The sequence below is a fragment of the Tauraco erythrolophus genome, chromosome 3 (genome assembly GCF_009769465.1).
Source record: "Tauraco erythrolophus isolate bTauEry1 chromosome 3, bTauEry1.pri, whole genome shotgun sequence".
NCBI classification, from domain to species: Eukaryota; Metazoa; Chordata; class Aves; order Musophagiformes; family Musophagidae; genus Tauraco; species Tauraco erythrolophus.
Genome location: NC_141467.1, coordinates 2,425,245 through 2,445,271, shown reverse-complemented (window position 1 = coordinate 2,445,271; position 20,027 = coordinate 2,425,245). Strand labels below are relative to the sequence as shown.

General features: G+C 41.1%; 1 protein-coding gene across 1 annotated transcript in view; it reads right to left on the bottom strand.

Annotated features, from left to right (window-relative positions):
- The window catches only part of PHLPP1 (PH domain and leucine rich repeat protein phosphatase 1), a 146,386-nt gene that overhangs the window by 23,398 nt on the left and 102,961 nt on the right, over positions 1-20,027 (bottom strand). The window contains exons 5-10 of the mRNA XM_086608960.1: positions 13,557-13,703; positions 12,757-12,987; positions 10,560-10,762; positions 8,520-8,580; positions 6,533-6,628; positions 2,477-2,632 (exon numbers count right to left, since the gene is read on the bottom strand). Coding sequence (XP_086465086.1) covers positions 2,477-2,632; positions 6,533-6,628; positions 8,520-8,580; positions 10,560-10,762; positions 12,757-12,987; positions 13,557-13,703 — 894 coding nt within the window. The remainder of the gene's footprint in view (positions 1-2,476; positions 2,633-6,532; positions 6,629-8,519; positions 8,581-10,559; positions 10,763-12,756; positions 12,988-13,556; positions 13,704-20,027) is intronic.

Sequence of the window (20,027 nt, the reverse complement as noted above, 5' to 3'; positions counted from 1 at the left end):
AGACAAGATACCATGTCACCTGCACAGACCTGTGTACCTTTCCAAAAAAATCAGCTCATCTTTTCAAGGCTGCAAAAGGTGAGCCATTTTATGGAGAGATGAAGGTTCTGTAAGGTAAAGTGATTTGTCCAACACTACACGCTGGGTACAGACCATGGCAGAGCACTCAGGGAACCCAGTTCTCTTGGCACGTCTGGCAGCACAGATTGTGCTTCCCAGGGAATGCTTGGAAAAGAGAAGCATTTACCTTTCTGAAACAAAACAAACAAAACCCCCGAACACCTTTCCCTGGCCCAGACCCATTTCTGTTGACAGCTGCTGACAGATGCAAACATCTGAAAACAAAAATAAAATTTCCTGTAGGAAATTCCAAACTTAAAATTCAGATATTGCACAATCTGCTCTTTTCCTTCACAGTTATCACTTTTGCAGCAGTCATAGGAGCACCAGCATGGACACACCATTTGAAAGCCAAGTCATCTAAACCACTACAGGGGTAGGGAACATGGGGGAAAACCCTTATATATTTTTAATTCTGCCTCTTCTCAGCACACTTTTAGCAGACTTCTGGAAATCTGCCCCCAATCCTGGTTTAGCCAGTACTTGTTCATTTTGGCATCCCCCAAAAAAAAACAAAACAAAAGAAAAAAACATGAAAAAGAAGAAAAAACACACAAAAAAGAGAAAAGCTGTCTACAGTTTTGTAGCTCAATATAAAAAGATGAGTTGCAGTAAAAAAACCCTCAGGTTCTCTCTTACTGCCAAAACTGCACTAATCTACAGCCTAGACCTACAACCTGGTTTTTATAGAAATTTTACAAAATTATTTCTCTCTGCTTTCAAAGATGCCAGTAGCTTTCTGAAACTTCCTTAAAGCTTTCTTTCCTTTCCAAGTGAATAGATAGGAATTTCAACTGGGGAACTGTAAATCGCTTTTTTTTTTTGACTTAATTATGCAACCTCCTGTAAAAAAGGCTTTTTACAAGGTTTTATTTCTGAAGTTCATAGAATCTCTAATGTACAACAGTTTGATAAGTCCTCCACAAGACAATAACAGTTGCTTATGAGAAACATCCTTGCCACGTGGACAGGCTATGAATTTCACCATTTTTAAACAGAAACGTGCCAGATAATCGCAATTATTACAGTAGTAACATTTCTAAGTTTCAATGCTTTGACTGCACTTTTATGTAAAGTCTCAGCTGAAACAGTAAATTACTATCAGGAACAGCTTTGCTAATAAACAATTTATTCCAAAGGTAGTCTCCTACACAGGCTTGAACGTGGACAAACATGCAATAGTATTGTTAAAAAAAAAATCAAAGTACAAAAATTATTTTAAAGGTTCTTTAAAGCAAACCAAGGCTGAAATGTTATACTGGTTTCCAGAACCAAACCCCTGTCCTAGTAAAGTTCACCTTTTGAAAGACAATTTTTAACCTAAATGATAGTAAGTCGAGAGTTTATTTAGAAACCATCTCAACCAACAACCTAATTCTCCAACTCCCAACGCTGTGAATCCCAGGAAACGCAACCAGAGGTTCATGACAGAATGAACAGCAGTATAAAAGTAGGGGTTTTGTGATGCTCTTAATTAGGTGAGGAGCTGTGACAGGGAGATCACCACGACTTTTGCTTCTCCACCTCTCAAGAAACCCAGGAGCTAGGCGTTCCTTTTGTCGCAGCTAGAATCAGAAATGAAACCCCATGGCAAACAGTCTTGCTGTCCATTAAATGATGCACGGGTTGAGCACTCAGGAACCCCATGACTACATGTGGAAGCACAGAGGGGCAAGGAATGCTGACACCAAGTGGGGCAAGCCCACCCACCATCCCCAGGCTATGACACCTACCTCCCATATTTCAGTCACAGCCACTTTACAGGGAAAAAGATTATGAAAACTCTGAGACTAAAGAAATAGCAGCATAAAAACAAGAATCCAGAAAGCAGATCAAGTGGTGACACCAGCTAAATTAGTGACAAACATTTGAAAAGCATAAAAAAAAAAATTCACAAAGCAAGGACAGGGGAATAACTAAGTTATTCTGACAGCCTTATGCACAGATTTTGTTTTGTTTGACAGGTCTAAATAAGTTCTAGCCTCTGACTGAAGGGAAAAAAAAAAGATTTCACACTCCATCAAACAAGCCTAAGAAATGTGTATTTAAAGAAACTGCCACTAACCCCTCTCAGTGTATGTAGTAGAAAATAGCACACGCTTCACTTTACAGCTAGATTTTTCAAGAAGTAGGTGTTCAGCAGGAGCTTGGTGGGGAAAAAGAAGCAACCATATAAGGTAACAAAACCAGAATAAAAAGAATGTGTTTTGGTGAGTTGGGCAGACATCTGTTCTTACCACACAAGGCTTGGCAATTTTCAAATCAGGGAAACCTCAGATTACCCTTTCAGCTAGGAAGTAACACACAAAGCAAGGTTCCTCACACGCCAGCCAAGATCAAATTTCTTTATATTTACCTGTCTGCTTTCAAAAGCAGGTTAGATGGCAGTTCAAGGAGCTGGTTGTGTTGCACGTCCAGGACCTCCACTTGCATCCGCTCGAGCCGATCTGGTAGCCTTCCTAACATGTTATGTCCTGCCAGCAGCTTACGCAAGCTACTATTGTAAAACAACCTTGGAGAAACAAAAAAAAACATCAAAAATGAGAAAAATCTAAAGAGTTGCTTTGAGAATTGAGGTGCGACATCACAGTTCATTACAAGAAAGTGATTCAGCCAACTGATTAGCAGACACGGTATTAATTACGCACAGATCCAAGAATGTCTTCCCACTCTCCACCAACTTCTTGAAAAGGTTGTTCAGAGACAGGGAAGGAGGTTTAAGGATGATTCAGGAGTGAAAGCAGTGAGAAAGGGTTATCTTATTGCACTGTATAAAACATGAACATAGAAGCACGACAGAGAAGGAGGTAATTGCTAACCAAGGCTGCACACGGCTGCACATGTGGGATCCCCTTAGCTAGCGGAAGAACTTCAGAAGTGTGGGTGAAATCACCAGTCACCCCATAAGCTTCATAGTGCTCTATTCATCATGTGCTGACTCATAATCCAATGCAATTCCAGCCCCCCTCCTGCTTTTCCTTTTCTGTTAATACCAGACTCCCATAAAGCCTCCTTTCCAGTACTACAGCGAATGAAATTTATCTAATCGGCTTTACTTTCTTGAGCTTTTACAAGCGATAGATGACCTGGGGTCCCATCCTCCTGCTGCATTTTTTTGGGGGGCTGGGGGAGAAGGGAAGAGGGAGAAGAGGGCAATGTAAAGAGACAAGAAGAGCTGTTTTGATCAAGTGGTAAAGCTAAAATTTGCAGTATAAACAATGTAGTGAGGAGTTTAAAATTTGCACCTAAAGCCCTCAAAAATGGAGCAACTCTCGATTTCGAACAGGAATCATTTTCAGCAAATTAAGAAAAAAAAAAAAGATTATTCTTCATCTGCCACCCGTCTTACATTCCCGCTACCGCACTGTTTAATCTGGCGAGCCTGTGCCTCGTGCTGACCTGTTCCAATCAAAGACTCTCAAATTACTCAGCATTAAAGCAAAAATCTTCTTCCCTCTGTTACAATGACCCAAATACACACGAAAAGCCTCCCTGCCCCTTCCTCACAACACGTCAGGTCATCAGGTTATTGTGCCAAAATAATCCAGGAAGTATGCTGAGCATTTTCCCCTGGACAGATATAGCCACGCTCCGTATCTGCGCGCCAGCGTTAACGGTTATCTCAGTGGGCTGGATCGCCGGCATTCTGACCATGGATACAAGCCAACAGCCAACCGTGCCATTCCAGAAGGCTCAGAGAGTGAAAAGACTCACCACACAGTGATAAGCATATCTATTATGTTTTCGTCATTTAACCATTTCAGTTTCACTCCACTTTTATGGGAAAATCTCTCGCAGTTATGGATTTGCCTTTCTATTCTATTTCCTTTCCTAATCAAGACTGGCCGGTATCATCAACACCAAACATTACAGGAAAAAAACAGAATTGGTTGACAATGTCTCCAAAATAAATGTATCACTTCAGGTTTGGTTTTTTGTTTGTTTGTTTTTAATGGGTGAGGGCAGTGCCACCTTAAAATAAAAAAGTTCAAATCATGGCAAAAACCTTGGCAATTAGCTTTTCCATGAAAATATATTTTATAAATAATTCAGAAGAACTGAGTGAGTCTTTGGGTTTTTTTTTTTTTTGTTGTTCATTTGTTTTCTCTTATTTTCCAAGTTACACAAGCATCAAAGGAACTGGGCTGCCTGAAGAGATATTGAACCACCAGCATTTAACTAAGCAAGCTCCTGATGAGCCTGAGACACCTAGTTCTCAAGCTGGGTGGGAAACCAGGATGCTGAGACTACTATTCCCTATAGGCTGCTTTCCTGCTTGTCCAACTCCCACTGGAAATTTTGATGGGATCAAAAAGTTCTAAGGACAAGCACATTGCTCAGCATCAGCACCTTCTTGGTGAAAGAAGAAGAAAGAATGCTTGGTGAAAGCATTCAGCCCATTCCTTTAGTAAGCAACGGTTCGAGAGAACACAATGTTAAATACCAATAGATCTTTTACAAAAATGGACAAAAAGGAACAAAAATACATACAGACATCTGTTTGCTGGTGGCAGCAAGGTCATTCTGGCAACTCTTAATTGAAGTATTTCCATTTTCTTCAGGGAATCTTTGGCAACGTCAGTTTTATGACAATGAATTTGTCCTGCATAGCTAAGACTAAGCACCCTTTTTGTTATTTTTCAGTACTTTTAAAGCAGAAATGGTTGCATTACAGCCCAGTGTACACTGTACCTATTTTCTTTAATCGAGACAAATATTAGTACACAGTCTTCTATCTCAGCTGCTTCAACTCTTTGTCTTCAAGGATCGTTTTTCTGTTTCAAGACGAAAATGCACATAACACCGTCGTTTATCTAAGATTAGGTGCAACCTTCAGCCTTCCAAGAAACTGCTGGTCCGTCAAGGTTTGAACATTTGTGATTACAGTTGCAAGCATCCTCCTAGGAGAGTCCTGCTCACTGGCTTCACAGGTTTTTGGAGCACTATTGTACGCAGAAGGGAAAGCACACAGCAGTGCACATGAACACCCTTGCTGGGCACTAGTATTTTAGTATTTACCTGATACTTGCACAGTAGGTCTACACGCTCGAGTCGTTTGGATTTGAATGCAGACCCAAATTTCCCTAAAGTTTAACAGATGTTCAAAGCCTGTGTTTTGAACCAAGCCTTAAAACTGAGCTGACTTATTAGGAGCTAAGCTATCTAGACACAGACTACAAAGAAGAGCTTTCAAAGATCAGCTATTTCCTGGAGTTAATGATAAGATGGCAGGAGAGACAAGTGAGATGTTGACTGTACCTAATTTCAGCTAATCATTAATCTCCCAAAGATATCCGGTATGCCTTGATAGTCCTTGCTGTTATGAAGTGCAAATGAAAGGCAAATGAACTTTTTGCTCCCCCACCTTCTGAGTAGGTGCAGTTTCACTTTGTGTGAAAAAACAGAGGGATTAATGGTCTGCGTGTTAGCCCGTTAGCTTGCTTGGTAAATCTCCTCATGCCCTTTTCTGCCCACACTTCTGAAATCTATTCTCTTCCCTTTTCTGACACTAAAACTGCCAGTTTGCACCATATGGCACACTCATCTGACCCAGACAAAACTATTCGTTTCGGTTTCTGATGCTTTTCTGTGCTGTACAGCTCCATAAGAAAAATGTTTCATAGCTCATCATACACTAGCTGTCTACAATCTTCAATGGATCTGCACGTCCCCACACAATTTCACCCTTTGTGCCTAATATGTTCTCCCTACTTTTTATGTACTTCCTCAGAGTAGCCAAAAATAACAGCTCTCTTCTTGTCTCTTAAAAGTTCTCAATACCAGCACCTGACCAGCACACTTACCTGGAACATCTCTCCAGAAAAAAAAACTAGTAAGAGCCATTCATTATTTGAACTCAACTCCTATTTTTCTTCCTGTTCACTTGCTTTCCTATTATTTGTATTTATCAACTTTAAGTTTAGACTCCTGGAAAAGAGAACATCTTTGCAGTGAAGGTGATTGCTCCTCTTGCAGGAGTTTGCTTGCTTGATGAGGCTTTACCTTTTCCTCTCAACCTTTTTTCACTCAAACAAGGCTGTGAACTGGAGTCTCTAGGCACCACTGAAACTAAGTTACAAGTTCTGGATCTCTAAATTGGTATGCAAAGTTATGGCTGTAAATATTTCATATTCAGTATTAAAAATGAAGGGCTTTCCTGCCTGAACAGCCACACGAACAGCTTCAAAACTTCCACCTGGAGTTCAAAGGCACTGCTTTCTCTGCATGAAAGTAAAAGAAGAAAGGCTGGGTGGAAGCTTGAGGCATGATGACACCCCACAAGGTAAAAATAAAATCAAACAAAAGATAAAACGGGCCTGCCAGTCACTGGAACAAGCTAAACACTGAATCAGCAATTATTTCTGAATTGCTTATCCTGTTCCACATTGTGCAACTGGTCTGCAAGACTCACCGGGCAGGCAGCTCACGTATCTGATTGTGGCCAACATCCAACACCTCCAGCTTCCTGCTGTCACATACCCACTCAGGCAGGTTTTCCAGGTGATTTCTATGAATGCAGAACACAAAGAGGTATAACTAAATGATAATCGAGATGTAAAAGCTATTAAGAATACAGCCTCAAGAGAGATACAGATACCTGCAGGAAATAAATCTGCTACATAGTGTGTTTCCTATGAGATCGTATCACCTCTCCTTCTCTAAGGGCACTACCAGTACAGCGAGGTCCTGAGTGAGGGGGCACGAAAGCTAACAGCATTAGTGTCTCCCTACATGTGCAGCCACTAAGAAAATGGAAAAATCTGCTTCCAAATTATTGAGGAAGAAGTATTAAGAGTATCAGAATATTGAGGGCGAAGAAGTCTCTCCATGGAGAAGAAAATTTGTGAGATGCTCCTCAGAAGATACTCACATCATACACAGATGAAACACACCTCTTTGACCCCCCTAAATTCAATCCTGAAGCCCACTCTACCACTCTTGAGCGATCTCACTGAATAGAGCAAAACCTTTTTCGTGCATATCTTTGACGTCAAGCGTTTTGTTTTTCTTGCATTTATCTTCACAGAAACTAACCCTTCTAAAAATTAAGTTCTTAGAGGTAAGTTTTTCCAAATGTTGCACTGCAAACATGCAGCTGGGCACAGTGGGGCACCCACGTATCCTGCCTTAAAGACAAAAATTAGCAGCACAAAGTACCCAAGGGAGATTGTGTGCGTGTGCATTCACATAATCACTACTTCAGTTAGCATACACAGACACAAAAATGGGCATCCAATAATATCCAGGCACTCGCAGACGTGAAGTTCAGGAATAGCACCTTATCAATCCTCGTGCTCATTCATGTACTTGTATCCTCTAGTTTATTCATGCAATAGCCTTTAACCAAAATACTCGCCCGTGACCCAACCTCTCTGATCCTTAAATATCTCAGATATCTCCTTAGAATCACAAATGGATTTCCCAAATTCCAAGCCAGCCAAGAAGCTAAAGACACCCTGCCTATTTAATTACAGTGCCATCACTGAACTGAGGCACAAAAAGAGTTTTCTGATCAAAATCATGCATTCTGCACCAATTCATTTACAGCTAAACGGAGAACACAGCTTTACAAAGAATGCTTTTCACTTATTTAGTCACACCTGCTGTTACACTTAGGTGTGCAAAGACAGTAACTCATGGCTGATCCAGCTCTGAAGTTGATGGCCACTCACCCAGGTTAACTCTCTAATTGTTACATCACCCTCAACAGCTTAAGAGTGGTTTAAGTAGGCTTTTTAATGAATAAGATCATCACTTCAACATGCAGATGAGCAATTCCTTAAACAAGACAGACATTAAGCACACATATAAAGTGTTTTCCTGCTTCTGTCCTTAAATTGTAAAACAGACTAAAACATCCCCTTTTCCATTTCTTTCTGTTCCCCACCTCCCTCTGCTAAGGTGAGATTTAGGGATGCATTCAAGTGGCAAGTGCAGACACCCCTGCAGCAGCCAGGGCTGCGGAGAACAATGAGCTGCAGGAGCTGCCAAACTGAGGAGCAAACTGTCAAACTGCCACCTGTGTTGGGCTTGTGCCACAGACATATCCAGAAAGGAAATTCTGCACGTGCCTCATATCGGTGCACGTTTGAATCATCCTGTTATATCGATATAAGACAGGAAATCTTTAAATCAGGGAAACTCTTTCCCTGTAACTCTACAGGCACGTTTTGCTTTTAGCACTAAAAAAAAATAAAAAAAGTAAATCTGTAAAAAGGAAACAGGGAAAATTGGCCAGTAGAAAAAAGCCCATCCTCTAACTCTGAAAATCAGTCTTCTCATATCTCAAGCTCCAATTCCTGCCCCCACCCCCTCCCACTAAACCACCAGTGAACGTCATTTTTCCATAAAACACATTGATGTATATTTTACAGGCCCAAGAAAAAACACACTCTTACCTAGAAATATCCATGTAAGTCAGGCAATTAGGAACTGGATACACATCAAGGTGAACAAGTTCTAGAGGGGAAAAACACAAAAACAAAAGTGGCGATAAAGACTTGCATCTAAATGGCTGTTCCATAAGAGCAGCTAACACCCCAAGACTTCAGAACAAGTTAGTGCTCTAAAAATCTTCTGAAAATCTGGACCTTTGTGAAGCAAATTTTGTTTCTTTATTATGCCTGAGTACATTTGCTGCATTAGGCTGTGCTTGCTACGACAGATACTGCGTAACTGATCAGGGAGGAGAAACTGGAGGATTTTAAAAGTTTCATGATAAATCACCTTTTTTCCATTTTTGTCCCAGAGCTGTAAGTTCACCTCCGCCATCCTTTGCCCAGAATAGTCAGTCACAAAACTGCTCTACTTTTTTTTTTCCACTGGTCACTAATGTTATGGATATGGGAAGGGAGACACCCCACTCTGGAAGAGCAAGCTACAGAATACCCCAGAGTCTTCCAGGTCATGGCAAGACTCAAGAGTATTTTTCAACACATTACCTAAGCCTTTGCATCCCTGTGGAGTTCCTGGTTGCAGGCAGCCTTCTGACCTTTACTAGCAGTAGTTGAGATGCTATGAAAGTTATATTTTGAGTGCTTCAATTAACATTTCATACCCTAAGGTTTTTAGGTAGCTAATGCTTAGCATTAAGGTTGAAGCAAAACCAGCAGACATTTATTTAAGCCTACGGAAAAGTCACTCAAGTGAAAGTGCAACAAGCATCACGGTTCCTTTGGAAGAGGAGACCGAAACAAAAGGGATGAGGGTGCAAAGAGGATAGCCAGGAAGAACAGCAAGACCAAGTAGGCAGCTGATTTGGAGATACGGGTTGACTTGGGTTCGCAGCTCGCGTTGCACAGCACACGCTCAGATGATGTTAACTTTTCTCAGCTACAAAGATCCCGGCATGAATACTTAATGAAGGCATGGGCTTGGGTATCGTTAAGATGACAGCCTTTTAAAGGCACTTCAGGCTCATCAAATCCCCAGTTCTCTGAGCTTGCATTTTGTTTACTTCATACCAATCTACTCCAAACAATAAAAATAGTGGTGAAAACTGAATATTTTAAGTAACAGCAGCTTCCAGAGACAGATCAAACAAATCCTATTCATGGAACACAGGAGTTATTCAACTGGAAAAGGCCACATTATTTTTATTATCGAATACAAATGAAGTTACTCAGCATAGATTTCAGAGCTTTCTGGCCAGAGCAAGCAGCTAGAGGTAGGAGCAAAAATATATATTGTTTTATAGAATCATAGAATCATAGAATGGCCAGGGCTGGAAGGGACCCTCAAAGGTCATCTAGTCCAACCCCCCTGCAAGGAACAGGGATATCTCCAACTAGATCAGGTTGCTCAGGGCCTTGTCCAACCTGGCCTTGAACGTCTCCAGGGATGGAGCATCCACCACCTCTCTGGGCAACCTGTTCCAGTGTTCTACCACTCTCATGGTAAAAAATTTTTTCCTAATATCCAACCTGAACCTACCTCCCTCTATTTTAAAACCGTTACCCCTTGTCCTATCATAACTGGCCCTCCTGAACAGCCTCTCCCCATCTTTCCTGTAGGCCCCCTTGAGGTACAGATGTTTAGTTTGTCTCACAAATGGCCACTTGCTCAAACTTTCTCAGCTCCGGGGAGAAGCAATAAAGTCCTTATTTGCTTTAGTAAAGCAACATATTAATACAACCCAAAGAACTGACAACTTCAAGATCCCTTCTTGCTGACACAGCGAGGAATTTCAGCTCAAATTCCAAGATTTTCAGTTTCAAGACCTCCAAATCAGTAGCCGACTGTTATTTGAAAGTCACTTCCGAAGCTCAGAACTGCCAGTAGCATGACACCACATGTGAAACCCTTTTATCCAAGGGTCATGTCAAGAGCCTCCTGATTCCTCCTGGAGTGCACTGCAGTCCACAAGCATCCCACAGAGAAGCAGGTATGAAACCAGAAGTCAGATGACACCACCACAGCCGCCCCAAAAACGCACTTACCATTCGAGGAAGCGTACAGCGCTTTGAGAAAATATCCACTGATTTTGAGGGTCACCAGTTGATTCCTTTCACAGTGTAACACTTCAACATTGTTAAAAACCGTTGCGTCCAGCTCCCCAAGTTTGTTGTCTCTGAGATCCAGTTGGGTCACATGATGCAGAAAATCTATTTCGTTTGCCTCCAATCTCCTAATGGAATTCAATCTTGCAGACAAAAAGAGAGATTAAGTGTAGTTACATGGTAGGCTCCTGCCAACAAAGCATGGCTCACTCTGCCACCAGTTGCACTGGATCACACTAGTGTGCCTCCAGGTTCTGATTAAGCTTGATTTTAAATATTTTCCCCTTTGTTACGGCATTTTAAAAGCAGGATGGATCCGCTCTGTTGTTTTATCCATCATGACAAAGGAATGATGACACCTAGCTTCTTTCTAAACTACTTTGAAAATTACTGATAAAAAGCTCTGCAAGAAGGTAAGTATTACTGTTACTGTCTCTATAAAAATGAAAGATGATCTGGCTGTTATTTGTGCCTGATAGTTTGGAAAAGAACAAAACCTCTACAGTTCCTGCTGGCCTATCCCGAGCATCCGCTGGAAAAGCCTGGCAGATGCAAGTAACCTGCAGATATTGGAGTCTCTTGCCTTACTGAAAGGCCAAACTGAGATTTATGAATTCCCATGTATTCACCTATCGTGTTGCCACGTTCCACAACAAGCAAGCTCAGAGACCTCAAAATGAGTGTTGGAAGAAAACAAAGCAAAAACCCAAGACAAGCGGGTCTGTCAGATACAGAGAACGGGTTTTATCGCTTCTCCACTGCGGCGCGTTGGCGCCGCCAACACTCGGCAACTTCCCCAGGAGTTACGATGAAATGAGATTATCTATACCCCAGCCATGTTTGAGACTGAAAAGCACTCCAAAGAGTTCAGTTACCAATTCCCAACGCTGACCAGAACACTAAAATAGTACAGCAACTTCTGCAGGCTCATTACGTCTCCGTAGCAAGGATGAGGGCAAATACCTACAGTTTTGTCATCGCTCTTGCTTTCCAAGAGTCGCCCTCTGTGTAACAGTTGTGTTTTCAGAGTAGCTACATTTCCCAGTTAAAAGAAAAATGGGTAATATGTCCCCTCCAACATCACAGCCTACTTTTTCTGTCTTCAGTTTACAAAGCAGTGCTTCCTTCTGGTTTCACTGAAGCAAAGCACTTCACTGTGCAGCAAGTACAGTTTACAAACACGTTCGACGTTTGCTATTCCTACGGCTACAAAGAACCACTGCTCGGTGCAGAAAGGATGCAGCAGACAAAGACAGGGCTGGAACTGCACCGCTGAAACTCATGGTCAGCTCAGCCACAGCATCCCCACTGGGAGGCCAATTTATTTATTTATTTGCTTTTAACATACATACAAACACGTGACCATATTTTAACCCCACCGTTAACGTTTCAGAATTCACTCATCTGTTTTAGCTGTTTTCTTAACTTATGGTGGCCCTTCCCTGACTGCAAAGTCTGACAGCTACACAGCGACATGGTACACGAGGCTTTAGCTTGAACAGCTTAACTAAATGGTTCCAAACTCCATCGTTATTTCGACCTCATGGTCCAGGCTCTGAACTGAGCCTTGCCTAGCTGATCGCAGAAGCTGGCTTCCTCAAAGACTGTAAGAACAAAGAACCACCTTATACCAGAGCCATTTGTAAGAAGGATCTGTTTAGACTCTGCTGAGGGCATCCATAAAACGTTACTCATGGTGCACTAGGCTTTTCAACATATCAAGAAATATTAAAATATCTATTTTCGTCTTTTCGCCTTCACTGCGTTTTTCTTCATTTCACAAATCTGTAACATTTCAGACAGAAGCTTTTTGGGTCAGGGACTATCATCTATATCATATTAACACTGCAGTGACAAGAACTGCAGGAATCACCAGCGTCCCAGGCTCTGCTTTGTTTGATCTTTCAGTGTAAATATTCCTTTGCCCTCAAACTCATTTTCGGATCTATGGATATCTCTTCCTCAAAGAGTGCTAGGTCACAAAAAGTGCTGTGAGTTACATAATATCGCCAGAAAGATGGTTCAATGGACTAATGCAACAGATTCATACCTGGGGGATATTCTGACAGCCAAGGAGAAACCGTTTCAACATCAATAATTTAGACCCCTTTCTTCTTCCCCTTTTCCAAATACCTACCTTAGATCCACATGTTTAATATGAGGCATCCTTTTTAACACCTGTAGGTTCAGGGTATCCATGCAGTTTCCTGACATACAGAGCTTATCCATGGCAGTCAGCTTCTCCAGCACCCCTGGAATGTCGGTGAACTCATTGAAGGACAGACTCACGTAGCTGAGCTGATGCATATGCTCCAATTCCGCAGGAAGGGACTGGAGAAAGTTGCCATCCAGTAAAAATGTCTGCAAGCTATTAAAAGCAGGGAAGGGGAAGGGAGAGTGAAGAAAACGGGTGACCTGTTAAATCACATTTCCTTCCTATAAACACACAAATCTGCAGCAGTTACAGTGACATAAAATATGCAGAAGGGGAGAAGAAGGGAAAACGTTAAGGAACAATGCTTTAACTTCTGCTACAGAAGACATCGACTAAATAATTAAAAGCCTTGGCCACGATGAAATGTAGCCTGTGTTAGACAGTTGTATCATATCTTCAAACATCTCCAGAATTGTGACTTGTGTGATGGCTGAAGCACATAAGCAAGGAGGTTTAAAGATTTTTCTTCACCGTGAAGGTGACCCTTATGTCAAACGCTGGGGAATGAAAGAGCTTCGAGACACAAAGTGTGCTTCCCCTCCATCTGCAGCTCACAACTGCTTCCATACAGATCTGCAAGCCAGTCTGCTCTGACAAAACCCAGCAAGTTTAAACTCAGTAAGTTTCTCACATGTAATCACCCAGATTACATGCAGAGTCATGAAACTGCTTGTTGCCTTTATTACCAGGCTGTGTACATTAAGTTTTAAGAAAGTACTTGCTTGTGCATCTCTCCTACGACTGCTGGAACGCTTCTGAGGGCGTTGCAAGACACGTTGAGTTCAGTCAGCGTTGGGATACTGCAGACCGCCAGCGGGAAGTCTCCTAAGTTATTATTGGAAAGGTTAAGGCTCTTCAACTTGGTGAATCTACAATGGGGTAAGAAAAAAGAAAAAAATTAATGAGACAAATAAGTGGAGCACAAACCACACCAAGTTGCCTTGCAATAATTAATACAAGGTAAGTTTGGTTACATAAATGCAAATGACGTGCATTTTTAGTTTATGTACTCAGAACGACCAGGGAAACTACTGGACACTCAAGTTCAACACCACTTGCAAGAGATCGCTCACGTTAAGCTGGCATAGAGGAACAGGTCCTCCTGAAAAACACGCTAAATACATTTTTTTCCTATGAGTGTAATGAAGAACAAAACCCTTGCCATCCTTATATGTCTTTTCTTCTGCAGCATCTCGTCCTGTACTAAAGCATTACTGTTTTTCTGAACACACTTCTTGCTAGTAAGACTACCCTAGTGACACTGGTTACAAGGTGCAGGAAATTCTCGGTCTATTTGAATTTTTGTGATGCAGCTCAGCTCCATTCATGTGAGTAGATACTGCCTTTCAATCAAAAATTCTCATTAGAATAGGCTGGTTTGAATACAACTGGGAAATGTGCTGAAATAAAGCAGAATTTAGCAAGACTTCTGTAGTGACAGAGGCAAATTCTTACGCTCTCAACTAAGCACAATGTCAAAGCTCGCATAGATTTCAAAATTTTGTCCTTGATGTGTCACGGAACTCTTGAAAGCCCCTTGGTTTATCACACCAGCCAACAAAGCAACTTGCATGTGCTTGCCTTATTAAAGATGACCAAGACTGTTTGAACAAAAAACCCAAGAAGGGGACAATCCAATTAGCCAGGCTGCGTGTTCAGCAACATTATTATGGTTGCCTAACAACCACTGGGAGGTATGCCTAAAGGCAAGTTAAAAGGATGAATGAAAAGATCCGTGTCAGATTCCGATAGATGGGAGGAAGTTTCTTTTCTGGCACGGTTTACACCAGGACGTTTTATTTGGACTTCGCTTTCCCTTCGTTAAGGCTCAAGTTTTTTATTTGTGTGAGCAGGCTTTTGTAGAACATGGCGACGGAAGCAAAACTTCACCCATGAACAGTGCTATTCCAAGTGAAAGTCATCTCCAACAGCATGTGCCAGAATATCCATAGCCTCTGCCATCAGCCAACGCGTTCTTATCTCAAAGCACTTTGTCCTCCCACGATCAGAAAAGACAGACAGACAACAAATCAAGCATTAAAAGGTTAAAGAGTTTTAACACCAAAAGACACTCAAAAATCCTTACCAGCTACTGCAATCAACTGGCATAGACCTTTAGTATTGCCTTTATCAAACTCATGTCATTGACTAAAACTCAACATCAAAATTTGAGTAGTATTTCAATGGATGTGGTCAGTGACATGTAGATTTTTACCCTGAACAACAGGATGTAAACTTTAAACACTTAACATTTACACAGGTGTGTCGCAAGCGAGGGAATGCTGCGCTCTCTGTTGGTACTTTGGAGCAAAGATGGCAGAAGAAAATAAAATGGAAAAAATCATGGCCAGAGTTTATCACAGGTTTTGAACACCTTGTGTGTCATGCTGGAGGCAGAAGAAGTTGGGAAGAGTTAGATGGAGACTAAATGAAATCCTGCAATCAAATTACTGCTGCAGGGAAAAAATGCTACTGTGCAGAAACAATGACTAATGTATCTCTAGAGGGAGAACTGTAAAATAAAAAGGATGCTAGGGTAAGGTAGCTGATGTTAATGAGGGCTGCTAGACAAAAAAAAAAAATAAAATGCATGTTTCAAACACTATACCTTCATATTCCTCTCTTTTGAGAGAAAGGACTTAAAAATCTTGAACCTAGAACCGAAATGCACAATCCTTTTTTTTATCTTGAAGATAACTGTAGATTTAGGCCACAGATATACTGCCTTGAAATTTGGGGTGATTCTGTGGTGGAACAGCTGTCCCACATCTTCCTCAAAGTCAACTGCAAATACAAACAAGAGGGCTCAAAGTAGCAGACTCTGGGACCTTTAGAATTACTTTTTTTTTTCCTCAGCATTTAGTTAAGTGCAAAAATAGTAGTGAAGACAGGAAGATTAAGTCAAAAAAACTAAGCTGCTGGAGAAACATCAAAATGCAATCATTCCAATTTTCAAGTCAACCATGAAAAAAAGAATTAACTCATTTAATAATCAACACTGAGGCTCCAGCCTTTACCTGTGCTGCTCAGGAGTCTCAGGGCTTCTGCTCACTAAACAAGTGAAAACTACAACTTACTAGAAGACCCTAAATATAATCTTGAGATAAAATTACAGAAGATCAAGTTAATACAGAGAGGAAAGAGGACTGGGGGTGGTTGTGAAGGAAGCTAAGATATACATTAACTCCAATGCAGTGTTCAGCTTCAAGGTTTTCTGCACACATTCTTGTGTATAATCGTCCTAGGTCATAGAAGGGGGGGGAAAAAATCCCCCCCCCACATGTATCTGGATTACATCTCTACTACTCTAATGTATGTTTTAATGTGTGTTTATTAAGGATGCTCTGTGAGCAATCTAATTACTAAGGACACGAACTGAACTGGTTAACAGGTGTATATGGTATGTAAGGGAGGATGAGGAGTGCAGCCAGTATTGGATATCTCATGCAGAAGCTAAAAATGCACATGTAAGTGTATGTCAAATAATCCACAAAGGAGAGTTCATTGTTAAATCACATTTGAAGAAAAGCTGAAAGACAGACGCTGTAACTTTAACTAAATTTAAGAGATTGATTTAGGACAACTGGCAGGAAAGAGATACTTTCTTCCTCCTTTGTAAACACGTTCATTTACAAAAGGCTAAAGTCACATCTCTTCTCACGCAGCACTGTCAAGTACAGAATATTACTGAGCCAAACTAGCAGGCATTTGTTTAAAGTTAAGATCTAAGTTTACCTCTCATCTTTGGCCACTCACTTCCCACTATCCACATCACAAAAGGGTTGGTGCATGCACTTCTGTTACGGGGCACTGCCAAGCTGCACGCTTAAAATGCTGAATTGTTTCTAGTGCTTCGTATATCTAGATAGATTTACACTCAGTAGCATCAATATCAATAAGGTAGGAGAGAAATATTTTACAGGCTCGAGTTTTCTGCTGCTGCTGAGTTTGCACAGTGTCGGGGTTTAAATAGCTTTTACAGAGGAACATCTTTGCTGTTTTCTCACACCCAAATCTTTGCTCCCACCAGAAGCAGGGGTGCACAGCGATGCTGCCTCCACGGCACTGCTGGAAAGAAGCAAGCTACAACACTGCTTGCTTGAAGCATGACTCTAATAACCTCGCATCAAGTCCATGCATATGCATTCCTTCCTATTCTCCCCCCTTCCCTGGTTCAGGACTTTGTTATCGGTTAAAAAAGTCAACCTGAAGAAGAGCATCTCTCAACACGCTACGTTCAGTTGCTTACTAAGCTTTCTATTCTAACGCTCAACATACGAACGCTCATTTCTCTGAACAAAAACAGTCCTGCTTTAAGCTAGAGCAAAATGTTAACATGTCAACCCTTGAGTTTAAACAGGCAATATGACTGAACACTAATTGCCATAATTGAGCCCCAAAATGCCCACTTACTTAATCCTGAAGCTGCCACTTCAGGAGTGGCTTTAGTTTGACATACACAAAATGAGGAGAGGGGCTAACAAGAGAAGCTTGTATCACAGCAAAGCAACGAACTGACATGCTAATTTCAAATTCAGATCTACTCAATGTGCACAGCAAAGGAATTTCCATTACACAGTACAGCATTTGTGTTCCACTATGTCTGGAGGAAGAGGGGGGGAGTATATTCGAAGTGGCCGTACACCATCATTGGAACGCAGCCACAAAAGCCTCGCCTGACAACACCAGTCTTGCCCTACTCTTACCAAAAGCAAGCAAAAAGCAGTATTTTACTACATCCAAACCAGAATACGTAGCTTAGCAAGGGACCCAGCTTAAGTAAAACAATAACTTCCCCAAAACTATACCCAGTATTTGGGCTCTTGTGATTATGCTGCGGCTGCAGCTGAACATCACCGTTTCAAGCAGCAGCACAACTGTCCCTCAGCTCCAGCACCATTTCCGAGCAGATGGATGGCACCTGCCTAGCAGCACTGTGGCGAGTCTCACAACTGAGCTACAACTTGCCACTTTGGCCACTAACTTAATCACGAAGCCGATTTCCATATAAACCTGATGCACAAATTTCCTCCTTGGAAATGAATGGTCCCATTCACCGCCTTTTTGCAGTTGCGTCAGATTCACCCATCCATAGCCTTGTTGGCTATGGGAACAGCTAGCCTAGTGCCAGAAATACTTTCCTAGCTTCTCCCTTCCCAGAAAGGTGTTGTTGTAAAAGCCTTAAAATAGTCAGACAACTAAAATGAACTATTCCAGCCCTCTTTCCCTGCTAGATTTGTCAAGACAGCTGAATAGAGGCAGTCTCTCTCTGCAACAGCTAAGGAGATCCACTTGGATGCTGCAGGTGAAGGCTGTGCCTAACTGAGGTCAATAGCAGCCCTCCCCAGCTTGGGCACAGAAGAGCTTTTGAGAGATAATATAGAAAGGAGGAAGGAGGAGCTCTGCTGGTGTTTTCCGCTCCATTTCTCTGGACAAGACTCCTGTTCATCCAGACACCAAGCAGTTCACATCACACCACACAAAACCAGATGGAGTAAAGTCATCTCAGGAAAAAAGGTAACTTACTTTGAGGGCAAAGATCGATTCTGGTCAAGCTAGAAGAAACTTGAACAAATTCACCCATTAATTACAAACTTCTCCATTAGCTGAATGAATAAATGAAAACAGTTTTATCTGAGTTTTTATCTCCTTCCTCCTTTCTTAAACCCCATAGCAGGAAAAAGAAAAAGAAAGGAAGAAAAAAGCAGATCAACAGCTGCAATTTCGGTATCTTCACTGCTCTTTATGCCAACGCACCAGGAACAGTTATTCTGATTATTTCTCCCCTCTACTCACATTTAAAATTATAAAAGGCACAACAATTCTGGCATACAGACTTGCATCTATATGCCAAAATTAATTGGTAGATGGTATCTAAAAAAAAAACCCAGACCAAAAAACCCAGAAGAAAACAGACTGCATTGCACAAAAAGGAATAACCTTAAATCTAGGCTGTTATTTTTCAAAATATACAAATAATCACAGGTGTTAAGCCAAATTCAGACTACCTCCAAACTTAAGACAACAATAAAGCTTTTATTCTACTACATAGTTGGTAAGAAGGCCATAAAGACAAGACAAACAAAATATATGTTTTGTTAGTGGAAATAATCTGAACCTACATTACTGTACTTCACAGTTCTCAACTTCTGCACATACCTAGCACACACTGCTTCATTAGGGGGGAAAGACTACCCTCAGAGGAACAACAAAATTCCTAGGAAAAAAGAAGAAAATATATTCTCCTTCTCTATATTGGAAATTAATATTTGAAATGCAAAAGCATCAGCTAAGGGTGGGCTTCCAAACTGAAATATGTTTACACACACAAAAAAAACCCACCTTACTTTGGAAGCCATATCAGAAAGCAATTAGCAAGTAATAACTGGATTCCATAAACATGTTCACTACTTTTTGAAGCATTATTTGGAAGATTTAATGTTGTACTTAGCCTAGTAGTTCCACTAAACTGATTCCAATTAACTGCAATTTCTGCTTTTAGACTACACTATTTTAAAAAATGCTATTTTATAGTATATTTCTTCCTGCCATCTATTTTTCTCCAACCAGTATTAGAGAGTCCACTGTTCCAATTTAAACAGTCAAAAAACCTCAATGTGTTTCAGTGGTTAAATCAATTTTGCAATTTTTATTTCCTTAATCAAACGTCACTGATTTTTGCTGAATATTCAGGAGGAGCACCTTCTTGAGCTCAGAATGGTACACAGCAGCTGTATAGAACACAACCAGTCACGAACATTTGGAAAGATGGTCTAGCAAAAGCAAACTCTTCCTTCAATGTCTACAAGCTCAATAAAACAAAAGCAATGAAGTTACATAAACAACATATTCCAAGTGTCTCCTTTCATATTATAAATAGCAAAAAAGTATTGCAAGGCTACAGAGCTGAAAAAACAAACTTAGCACCAGAATAAAACAAACACTGGATGGAGTTTGTTACTAGTAGACCTCCGGTTGTCAACATCATGCCAGCTTCTCCTTCTTGCCCTACTGCTTAGATGGCTACACTTTGGTCTTCAGCTTCAATGAAATAGGAGAAACAAGCATAAATGGAAGAATCCTTGGCTCTGAGATCATCAGAGTGTGAAATAAAGCTCTGAGTATCTTTCCAAACCATGGAGCATGCAATGGCACTCCATTCCTTGCAGTAACGCACTCCCCATGTTAGCTTT